At 36.1% G+C, this 12,500-nt stretch overlaps 1 protein-coding gene across 1 annotated transcript in view; it reads right to left on the reverse strand.

Moving 5' to 3' along the window:
- FOXP2 (forkhead box P2) overlaps window positions 1-12,500 on the reverse strand; it is a 401,013-nt gene that overhangs the window by 53,324 nt on the left and 335,189 nt on the right. The window contains exons 6-10 of the mRNA XM_041421031.1: window positions 8,736-8,873; window positions 7,357-7,554; window positions 6,773-6,775; window positions 5,690-5,858; window positions 719-932 (exon numbers count right to left, since the gene is read on the reverse strand). Of these exons, the coding sequence (XP_041276965.1) occupies window positions 719-932; window positions 5,690-5,858; window positions 6,773-6,775; window positions 7,357-7,554; window positions 8,736-8,873 (722 nt within the window). The remainder of the gene's footprint in view (window positions 1-718; window positions 933-5,689; window positions 5,859-6,772; window positions 6,776-7,356; window positions 7,555-8,735; window positions 8,874-12,500) is intronic.

Here is a 12,500-nt window from a genome sequence, read left to right on the forward strand (position 1 = left end):
ATATATTTACTGGTAAGTGTTACAGATACTACATACTCTTGTATTTAATCCATTATTTGAAATTAAGGAACAGTAAATAATATCTGTCAATGTGTCTTAAAAGGATTTTAACTTCATCCATATGATGGAATTCCACTGTATTACACTGACAATATGGAAAATTTGTAGGAAATATGTCAATGTCATTACTGTCATGCATAAAAGACAGAAAATTTAGTGGTTCTTTTCACAAGAAACAAACAACATGAGAGGTGCTTTAACATACTGTTTTGAAGCACTTTTAATATAGAATCTTTGCACTGAATTACAGCCTTGGCAACTCATACAGATGTACTTTGTCAATGAAAGGAGTGTGATTCAACAGTAAGGGCCTGACTGCCAGGCGTGTTAAACATGAATGAAACTATGTACCTACAAAAGTGCCCACAAATGTGCATTTACACCCCTACAGCAGCCCACTGGATTCTGTGATTAACTTTTACCCAAACTACCATAAGTTCATGAGTTATAAAACCACATGCAGGTAATTTAGACACAGTTAGACATCATTACTGAAAATTATGCCCTATTGATAAACAATTCTGGAAAATCAGGTTTCCACGATCTCTTAAGTAACCTCTATTAAGTGCTATTTTTTGATTGGAAATCATGTGACTTAAATGGTATACAACCGCTTCACGTCAAATGATAAGCACAGTCGAAATCTCATCAGAATTACCTGTCTCGCCTTGCATTTAGAACTGAAGACTGTCCATTCACTATGGAATGATGAGTTATTGGTGGTGATGCTTTGGAAGTGGTGGAGGAGGTAGTAGAGGAGGAATTGTTAGTAGTGAGGTCTAGCCCTCCATGTTTAATGCCATTGTCTTCCATACTGTGAACTCCAGTCACTTCTTTCCATAACTGCTGAATCTCAGCAGGACTTAAGCCAGCTATAAAATGAAAGAGAGCCCCACTAATATAACAAAATAAAGAGTTTCATATAATGAGCTCAATATTATTAATGGATTAATGCCAACAATAAAGCTGATGCTGTTTTAGCAGCACAATCAACATGTAGTAAAACATAAATTCATAAATCCATAAATTTATAAACATAAAACAAAAGAGAGCTTAAAATTGCCCTCTATTCCACTTACAGTCTGGAAACTTGTAGTTTCCAGGATTCATCCTTGGTCACAAAAAGCATGTTGAATGTATTCATACATATGTGTTAGGGTTGTCTGGCTCAAATTTGCATGAAGTCATGGAAACCTACATTACAATATGCTTCTGCCTGAAGTAAAGACTTCATAACACAGGCAAGAGAAGGGCTGTGAGCATTCTCTTATCTTGGCACTGAAGATGCAGCTAAGATAGGAAACCAGGTTTTGAAACATGAAGAGCTCATCAGAAATATAAACACGTTCTGTAACTGCCAGACCTTGTAAGTTTGACGTATCACTTTTGAAAAATACTAGATTAAATGCAGAAAAGAATATGTAGCCCAGAGCTCTTGTGATTTCAAAGCCAAGTTCTTCAGCCTGACATGGTTTGTTCCAGAGGTATCTCAAAATCAGTCTTCTCTATTTCATCTCAACAACCAAAAGTAGGTAACACATGGTCATGGTATCTAGATCTGCTGGAATGCAAAACATTCAAAATGCTGATGCTGTTTGAATCAAAATATTATGCTTTTTTTTTTCTTTTTTTAATGAAAGAGCTCACATTTCTGGTCCTGAAAAGTACTAGAAGGCATCTGTTCATTCAGGTTAATAAGATACAACAGAAAAATGCAAAGACTGTTTTTTACTGTTTGGCAAATCTATTTATTAGATAATGTTTTATTTTGAGAACGTATAAACTCAGACTACTGAAGGAAATTCAACAAAAAATTATGAAGAAAGCACAGGAAGTTCTTTAATTCTTCTCAGTAGCTATCACACCATGAACTATTCAAAGCTATTAAAAATGGATTAGTAGTTATTTACAGAAATATTAATTTCTGGAGGAAGTAGTAAACAAGATGGGTGGAGGGGATTTTTTTTTTTAATTATGAAACTAGCTCATTTTTAGACTACTGCTTTGAGTCTTGATTCTTTACCTTAGATATTCAATGTCCATTGGCAAATTCAGAGATGGAAAAAGTGAAAAAGAGTTGACTGCAAGTCCTAAAACTGGACTTTATGCCATATTTGTATAGAAAAACCCTAGGTTTTTAGGAAGCAAGCAAAGAAGCCAGGCTCTAATTTATTGCATTAGAGTGATGGGCAACAGGAGTGATGGTAATACTGGTTGTAATTGTTTAATGAAGGTAAGTAATTACTGCTGAGTTCATGAGGTATGTTCCAGCAACACTGCAAAAAACCCACTTTAGTGTTGTAAATAACAGCTACCTGCAAATGTAATCACAAATCAAAATGAAATAATGTATTCGTTTAGGTGGCATGATATACAAAGTACATCATTTACCTGAAAGTCTTCCTCCTGCTGTTAAAAAAAATAAACTAATTCTGCACTGAAAAAAAACCAAACTCAAGAATAAAACCATCTGTTTAGGTAATCAGATATCACATCTTCTAGTGAGAGGAAATTAACTTGAGATCATCAAACTTTGGATCCTGTGTGAGCCGAGTAAGAGCTGCCCCACAAGCTGAGCGAATGCAGGAGGGCTTGGAGCAGCTGCAGCAATGGTCTCTGCCATGGGCAGGGGCGTCCTTCCCATCTGGTCCTGCCCTGGCTCACCTAGGGTTTCTAAAGCAGGAAGAAATTTCTCTCTGGGCTCAGGCTGGTTAACTTTGCCACTTCTTCAGAGGACGCTGAAAGGCTGCCTTTTAGGATAAAAGGAGTACGGGCAGGCACTTAAAATGTATAAAGGTAATAAGCTGATTTGTAATTAATTGTAAATTATGGCAGTTTTGTGGTTTCTGTGTCTAAAAAAGTCCAACTTCTTTTTTTACTAGAGGCTTGTGGAAAGGCTGACAGACATTTCAGTCTGGATGTAAAAGCAGGGTAAGGTTTAAAGTTTCATAGGTTGTGACAACCCTTAAAATGCCATCCCCACAATATATTTAAGGGGAAAGGATCAAAAAGAGGATCAAGAGTGGAATAAAAATTAAGAACTACAACAAAAAGGTCAAATTCTAATTTCCTATGAAATTTACAAATACCAGGAATTTGGGGGTTTTAGTACTACTTTCATAACTCTTTTAACCTCTACCTACTCTATTTTTATGTTTCAATAAATGTTTAATAAAACTGTCACTTATAAAAAACATTCATTTTTCCGTTTCCAACATGGACCCAATCAAGACTTGGGGTTTTGGTGGTTTTTTGTTTGTTTAGCTTGTTTGGGGTTTTCTACTGCTGTGATTTACAGTTCTTTGCATTTAACTAGCATCAATGCAACAATACATGGAAATAACTCACAGCAAATCCCTGGTTTTGGATACAGCATAGTGAAAACCTGGTCACAAAATAGATGCTAAAACACCAGTTGCATCTTATTTGGGATACCTGACCACCAAGAAAATATGAGAAACATTCCTGTTCTTTAAAGGCAGAAACTATACTTGAAGAAAATACTGTTTATATACGCAAACCTCACAGCTGCACTTGCAAGATACATCTTTTCACATTTTGCCAATAATAATTTTTGGTTTATGGGGCTCTTTATGACCAATAACTTACAAACACAAATACCCTGTGCTACTTTCAGCATTCTAGCCATCCATGCAACTGAGCAAACTGGATGGATGCATATGAAATATCTGTGTTACACACGTAAATCCTTCTGCATAACTACCTTATATCTGTCATAGCACAGCAGAAGCAGAAAACCATACTTTTACCACATCTACTGGACACCTTAATTCAAAAGTGGTTACCTTAATTCAATTCTGACGGTTTAATTTAAAAATGGAAGAAATAAATACTTGTATGTAGTTCATTATTAGGAAAAACCATCAAGGCAAAAGCAAAAAAGAGATTAATTTACTTCAACAATAACAATCCATACATAATTTTTAACTATAAAATTTCTTATTCCTTTATTATCAATCTGTTTTGTTATGAGTTCAGTTGCACTTAATTCTTTGAATAAAAGAAAGGTCTTAAAAAATAACTGTTTACTCCTAAGAACTATTAAAATGGGTTTTTTCTCTGTTTTTATATTAACAGAGGAATAATTGTTGCATTAAATAATGAATATCAATACAAGTGGGTAGGAGTGCTGAGGGAAATCTATGGGGGTAGCTTAATGTCAAAGAAAACCTGAGGAATTCATCTAGCAACAGATGGCACAAGAGGAGATTGCAAAAGGTAAAGCAGTTCAGAGGGAAGCTGCGTTTCATGCTTTTTTTGACTCTGGTCCAAACCAATCCTACAAAAAGAAACAAGCATTACCAGTCTCTAATCTCATGGTTTATGAATCAGTTTGTCTCCCCACTGCTATTCTATTTGGTGTAGTAGGACTTGTTTTTGCTGTGGCTTTCATGACTTTATATATGCTTGTGTCATAGCTTTTTTACACAATGAAATTAACACATTTATTTGTAATCTCTGATTTTCTCATTGTTTTGGTTTATTTTTGGTCTGTTTTGGTTTGGGGTTTTGGGGTTTTTTTTAGATCATGGTCTATATGCTGTGTACTCTGCTTTTGCTCATCTGATTTCTGAGGCTTTGATTTCATAATAGTTATCTGGTGGAGGAACAAGTTACATGCATAAAGACCAATTAAAAATAACTGTCATGAACACAGTCTAAATAATGCTCATTTCAGGACTGGGGTATCAGAGACCAGATTATTCTATAATGTTTAGGAGAGACACTTAGCTCTCAACTCCCGATGGTAAAACAAACAGAAACACATACCTCACTCTATAGACAAAGTCCCCTAGATGGGAAGACTTTGACTTTATCTTAAAACGTAAGCATCATTTATCTCCATGCTAATTTATGTTTCAAAAGTGTGTGCCCTATTTTCTTTCAAGTAGTAGAGTTTGAGCTCATTTTCATCATCGAGAAATCCTGATCAAAGTGACAAAAGGAATTTTTTTTTCAGAAAGTCTTTGTTATTTTTTAGAAAGTCTTTGTTATTTTTCAGACAGTTATTTGTCAGTCAAAGTTCATTACTATTGGAAACACGCCTTCAAAACTTGTTGTTCTATTTAACCTATTTAATACAAAGGAATAGAAAAGAAAATAAATCCTGAAGGCTTGTCCCTAAATTCTCTTGTCATAAACCGATGATTCAAAGTGCTTTTCAATGCCAAAGACTTTATTTTCTTAGAAGAACAAGAAAAGAAAGTGAGCTTTTGAATGGCTTTAATATCACTGTCAGATGTATTTTATACCTGTTTGTTTATATTAAATACAATAACATTCCACTAAATCAGATTTCAGTGATTCGTCAGAGAAAAGCAATGATGCTTGAATTGTGCTGCTATTAGAAATTGTTTTCAGCACATAAGCTCAACAAATATGCACCTCCCATCTAGGAAAAAGCACTAAAAAGCTGCCTTTATTTTTCCAAAAGTATATGCTGCAAAATTTATCAGCGTACAGAAAATTTGGTAATATGAATAATAAAGTTTCAATTACAAAGTATGCTTAAGTGTCATAACAAGAAACTTCTGAAGTTCAGATGCAAATGGAATGGTTAAAAAGTTGTGGATTTAGAAATTTCTCCAATCATATATTACGGAAATACCTTGTGGCAGAGACTGGACAGGAAGAGCAGACTGGCCAGGTGGGATGGAAATGAGTCCCTGACGCTGAAGGTTCAGCAGATGTTGCTGCTGCTGAAGTTGTTGCATCTGGAGGAGCTGCTGCTGGAAGACAAGCTGCTGGGCTGCCAACTGCTGCTGCTGCTGCTGCTGCTACAAAAAGAATGGGGGGGAAAAAAAGAAAAAGCAAATGCAGCAAAAAGTAAAGTGCGCAGTGAAGGCTAGAAAGCCAAAACCATAAAATCAACTTCTTTCTTTTTAAACTCAGTTATTAAATAATAATGCTATTTGTAGAATATTCAGGCAGTAAAAGTGTTTGAAATTTTCTATTATATTCATTTAAGCTATTAGGTTTTAGGGAAAATGGCAAGATACACTTAACGACACACTAAAGAAAAGGGTCAAGAGAAAGTCTATAACAGCTGTTTCAAATGAAAAAAAAAGCTCAGCTCATGGCAGATGATAACAAATTTATCTATGCTAAACGTATAACTTTTTACAGCAGCCTGTGATTTGAAGGCACTCTTGTTTTTCCAATTGACTAAGTTTGGTCTGCAGTGGCCCATGAACATGGTCTCCAGTGATCTATTAGTAAACTGGGATGTAGCCTTCCTTTCACCGGCCTGTTAGCTCACTCTCTTTTCATGTTGGAATATATTACAAGGAGCATGGCATTCAAGGCAACGAAATGCCCTATTACGGAGCAAAAGTACAGGTTCCAATTTTGTGAGGCATTTCAAGACAAACTTGAGTCTACAAAGACTCATGAGGGTATGAGAAAGCAGTCACACTTCAGAAAAAGACAAGCTGCTGTGGAAGACCTTTCCTTTCTAGTTTGGGGAAAAGAGAAACTTCTGATGCGCTCACTGGAAAACAGACTGCATAATGGAGCAAGTCATGTGGATTGCCCAGAGCCTCCGGAGAAATAAGGGAGCAATTTCTATTCCGTAGTTGATGGCTGTCTGAAATTCTATTCACAAATCCAAACAGAAATAAAGCCTCAGGAGGTCACAACTGCTTCCTCGAAGTTTGCATAATGGGCAGCTTGAAGACAACGTCTAGGATACCTGCTGATCAATTTAACTACCTCAACATGTTTTGTTTGTATTCTGTTTATATTTGATGCAGTTTGCTGACAAGTGCAAGCTAGGCCTGAGAAACCCACTTGTCAGGTTGATTTATGAGCACATCAAACTGTAACTTTCTACTCGCCACTTCAAACCTACAGTAGCAGTTCATTAATCAGGGGCCTATGACTTTGAAATCTGTACTCAATCGCTCTTTTTCAGCCATGGACTAAATTTGCATGCTCTCTGAGCTGTGCCACTGAGTAAAGTAAGGCTCCTTCCCAACACAGATTGCCTCTGAATACAAGATAATCAGTCCAGAGTCCACCACACAGTTTGTTCTTTGCACACTCAGATTCATTAGCGGACATTAGACGACAGCAGGACTAGACTGCTCAAATCCTATGTCTCAGAAAGGGAAGCAGAAGAATTATACCAGCACTGCTATTAAGCCCAGTAAAAATATAAGAACAAATCTTTGATAGCCGAATCCTTGCTCTAGGAAAAGATCTAAACTGGCCCTGTCTTTTCCAAGCTTCTGACAGCTCAGACTAGTGTGCATCAGCAAGGGTCTTAGCTCCTACCTCTTTTGCTTGCTTTCCTGGATGCTGTTGCTGCTGTTGTTGCTGCTGCTGCTGCTGCTGTTGTTGCTGTTGCTGCTGCTGCTGTTGTTGTTGCTGTTGCTGCTGTTGCTGCTGTTGCTGCTGCTGTTGCTGCTGCTGCTGCAAAAGCTGAAGATGTAACTGCTCTTGCTGTTTCTTGTAAAACTCTTGTAGTTGTTGCTGAATAAACCATTTTGACTTTAATAAATAAAGGCAAAAGTTTCAAGTATTATAAATCTCCTAAACTCTTCTAGATTGGCATATGGTAGCGTAGCCATTAAGTATCACCTCATAACAAAAAATGTGATTTGAAGAGGCAGATCTACATACATTTTTTTCCAAGGCGGTTCTGAAATTTTCCAATGCAGATTCCAAAATATCCTAAACAGAAGGGTATAGAAAATCTGTATTCTAAAGGGAATGCAAGAGCCAAATTAACTCCTCAAATAACTATACCTAAGTTCCTTACACCTCCTATATAACAAATCTGAAGCTGCACTCATCCACTCGCAAGAAACCTACAAGCCACTAAGGCCAAACAAAACTGTCTGCTTCTGAGGGAAAAAAAGTAATTAATCTGTCAATCTGCTTAGCAGGATGCTGGATTCACAACTGAAGGTGAATTGCCTGTAACAATCATGGTACTGGATATTAAAATGTTTAAACATACAGTTCAGTGACTGAGCTATGACTATGACAAACAGACACATCGTTTTCTGTATGACAATTAAGCATGCACCCAAAAATCCACTCTGTGTTACACCAAGGCACTGATCACTGACACTACCATTATTGTATGAATAACAAGTTCACCTATTTTGCAATTAGCTGACAGATTTTGTGCTAAGGAAACAGCAACCTCCTCCTCCTTTTTAGCCTTGTCTGGGACAAATTTTTAGTGTGTAAAAAAATAAAATAGAAAACCTTTTCCCTTGATAAAACAAGCTGTTAAGCTGAAATTTCATAAACTGCATACCATTTATGCTACTAAAGGGAGCACTACAGTGTTATGAATTTTAAAGCAACAATTATCTACAACTCTATTTGCACTTCCTTTGGCAGGTCTACAATTAAAATGTGCCTAAGTGCTTGAAAATTTAAACATCAATTTGTTTGGTATTTGTAATGCATCTGCCACTGCTGCTGTTGCTGGTTTTAACAATAATATTGAATGTTTCAAAGTGTGATTTCACACTTCTGCAATTAAAAAAAATAAATTTGGAGACTGAGAAGTTTCATGTTTATTTTCATTCTTTTTGGTGTAAAGTGCAGTGAAATATTACAAAATAAGACCAATAAAATCCGGTTGACATTTGCGTGAACGCCCTAAGCTAAAGTCCAAAGCAGGTAACACACATTACCTGCTGCAACATAACTGCTTGCTGTTGCTGGAGAAGTGCCTGAAGCTGCTGCGGAGACAACACTTGCTGCTGGAGAATCTGCTGCATTTGCTGAGGGGTGATCACCTGGGGAGTCATCATGGCCACTGACACAGGCACCTGCACAGGGAAAGAAAGATATCATCGTCAAACATGTTTTACTTTGCCTGCACCACAGCAATACATCTTTTTTATTTTGTACCAAAGATGGACCATAATTTTTTACATAGTATTTATCACTGTAAAGTTCCAGTTCCAGTCAGAATCTGTTATTTTAAGGCCACAGTACTGTGGCACTCTATTTCCAGAGGCATCAGTTTCGATCAGACTCAAGCTTTATGTTTCGCATCTCTTATATATTCCTGCAAGAAATTTAAGTATGGGCTAGTACAAATGTGTATTTAAAAATAAATGATCACATGGCAGGGTTCTCAACACTTCATAATCAATCATCTTATCAAGTGTCATAATGTTACGAATAGAAAAATCTATTGAGACTGTTTCAAAGGATATGATTAAGGCAGACGGCAAAATAAGTATCTTTAAGCAGCAAATGTTTTCCACAATAAAGAAACTTAGCCTAAAACTTGTTTTGCATAATAAATCACTTCAGTAGAAGAAAAAATTTCTTGCTCAGCTAGTCTTTTAAGAAGGTCTGATTTATACAGGAATAAAAATGTCATGGACATATCAGAGTACACAGCAAGGACTGCCACCTCAGTCACCTGGTCTCTGCAGACAGAATTGTGTTCTCAGCATTCCTAACTGAAAAGTGAAAGTTGGAAACCTTGGCATTAGATTATTAGTTTTTCCACTAAACTCTAAGAATGAATTGCTGTTTTGGACATGGCTTTGTTTTCCACTTATTATACAGTTGAGATCAAGTGTCTGCAAATGCATGAACAGCCACACAACCACCCCAGGAATATACACATGAGTGGGAAAGACACAGCAAGTATGTTTGATTGTGTATGTAGGAGAGAAAAGTCCTATGGAAGAGCCTATGGCAGGCACACAATGTAAGACCATTGCTCCAGCTACCCAGGACACAGTCAAACAGCTGTCAGCAAGCCAGGCTTTCCACCCATGAAATAGCGGCCACTCGCTTGTCTAGCAAAATTCAAATGTTTTTTCTGTATATAACAGCAAGCTGGCATATAAATACTGCTTTGTGAGATGTTGTGGGACATTGCAGTCTGTAAATAAGCAAAAATAATATTATTATTAAAAAATTCAATCACGAACCAATTTTAGGAGGAAAAACTCTTCTAATGTTTCTATTACTTGAATCTATCCCAAAAGACTTTATATAAATGAAACAGAGGAAAAAAGAAACAGAAGTCCACTGAAATTTACTTTTAGAAGAAATTACCTCATAAAATATTACACAGAATACCACTTTTCACAGAATTCATCACAGCATAAACTATGGTCTTAAAACATTGACTAATTAAGAGTCTGAAAGTAAACATACCAGCCTTTAATAAAAAGTCTGATAATCTTTTGGCAAACATCAAATGAATTTTAACAATAAAAATTCTGAAGGTTTTACTTTAACATACAAATGGAAAAGAGAAACCAGATTTCCACTCAGAAACTTGTGGGGAGGAATTTAAGCTCATCTATCCCTGTACTCCTTCCATTATCAACAGAATAAAGAAATCCTGAGTGAAGCATATCTGATTTAATTTAGGGATTTATTTTAACATGGAACTAAGGCCACACTGTGAATGTGCCTGTGTCTCTCCATGGAGTACAGACTCACTTTGAGTAGACACCTAAATGTCAGACGATTAATTTTGGTTGTTACACTTTGTAACATCTAGTTTCGTAGCACTGGAAACACCACATATCTATACAATAATGTTTTATTTTAAGTTTAGCAAGTACTAAAGGCGAGACAAACAGGTTTTTACAACTTTGGGATGCACAAGCAAAGAAAAAAATTCACTGACTAGAGTCACTATTCAATTTCCTAGGAAGTCACCAAGAATTTCCTCTGTTTACTTGAGATCTGAATTTGTCTTGTAACAATTTATCTCAGTGATGCTATTCAACTACCACAGGTCACACAGATATGAGAAGGCAGAGAAGAAGATGGATGCTTTCACAATTAAACTATTACCTTTAACCTTTAAACCCTGCAAGAACTTTATTAACACTAACATGCTTACTATTATAATATGTAGCAAAACATGAATATTTTGATCTAAATTGAGTGAAAATCTTCCTAACTCTGTAACTGGCACCGATTTGTTCATACTCTGCTAAAGACTCCAGCCTGTAGGTGTTTAACAAGACTCATAGTACCACAAGAGTACCCTGTTCCTCAGTCTGAAATACAGATTCCCTTCCACCAAGCATATTTTTGTTAGCTTTTGTAGTATCTGCTCTAAATTTTCCTTACTGTGTACATGCTCTCACACATGGAGACACACCTGCTTCACAACATATTCTAATGCCTTTTCTGACAAAATTCATTTTTCCTGTAGTTTTCAACAGTTCAACTGTATAAGCTAGAGAACTAATATACCTGTTTTTCAGGATGATAGACAGAAGCATGAAAAAAACTTGGCAGTCAAGGCCATTATTAAAAATACAGATTTATGTAGATAATATTGCCTTTATAAGAATTTTATTGAGTGATACATATGTGTGTATCATACCTGATACATATATTCTTTCCCACAGATAAAGGACAAGGCATTTTGAAAACTGCTTGAAATTTACATCAGCAGAACACATTAAGCAAAGAGATTTCTCTAATTGTCATTAGGTAATATAAATTGGTACATTTCACAGCCTTCAGTAATACATCAGACTCTACTTTATTTCTTACTGGCATAGTGCTACTATGCTATCTGGGTTGGAAGACTATCTGAAACCTGCCATTTTATGGCCAATTATATGCATTCGGAATATTTCTTTGTTTTGATATCTGTGTTTTTCAAGATTTCTGATCTAATATTACAAAAGTGTAGCAGAGAGGCAATCTCTGACTCTTTTTCACAGAAATCTCTCAATGTATCTAGAATCAGTCAAGGTAGAGTGACTCAGTGAAGAGACAGGATTGTTCCTTTGAGCAGGCCACAAACTCCCCAAAATTCTGGTTAAATCTCTCATGAAAAACTAAAGTGACAAAGTGAAATATGATTTCTAACTTCAACCTATTTGTTGCTTGGCATACTCAAAGACACTGAAGTCCTAAATGCCATGAAGAAGACTGGGGATGCAGCCCCACAAAACACAATGGGTGGGACAGCCTCTGAAGAACCCATAAATCTGTTGGCCCCTTGATGGATCCAGATGGAAGGTCCATCATATTTTGAAGTTTCTCATGTTTTTGTTGCAGGCTATCCCCCATTTTTTGGATTAGTTTACAAATGTTGCTAAATAAAATTCCAGATATCTAAAGAACATTTTTTTTTACGCATCTAAATGGCACTTCAGGCAAGAACAACTGTAAATTGTTGCTTTATTTCTGCATGTGAATATACAAATTAAAGAAAAGCTATGCCTCGGAATGAAAACATTGATATTGGAAATTAGATAGATGAACATGAATAAAAAAATGAGAACAGAACTTCTTTGAAGAATAAAAATCTGGGTTTATCCCAGATCAATTTAATAGAGAAATAGTGGAGATTAAGGCTGTGCATTTAACACCACTCTTTTATTGTACATTAAAAATTCAGCTTGAGCTGTAAAGAAGCTTGCCAGGTAAACACTCATCTATTGTTCCTATGA

The sequence above is a fragment of the Onychostruthus taczanowskii genome, unplaced genomic scaffold (genome assembly GCF_017590055.1).
Source record: "Onychostruthus taczanowskii isolate IOZ18803 unplaced genomic scaffold, ASM1759005v1 scaffold68, whole genome shotgun sequence".
Lineage (NCBI taxonomy): Eukaryota > Metazoa > Chordata > Aves > Passeriformes > Passeridae > Onychostruthus > Onychostruthus taczanowskii.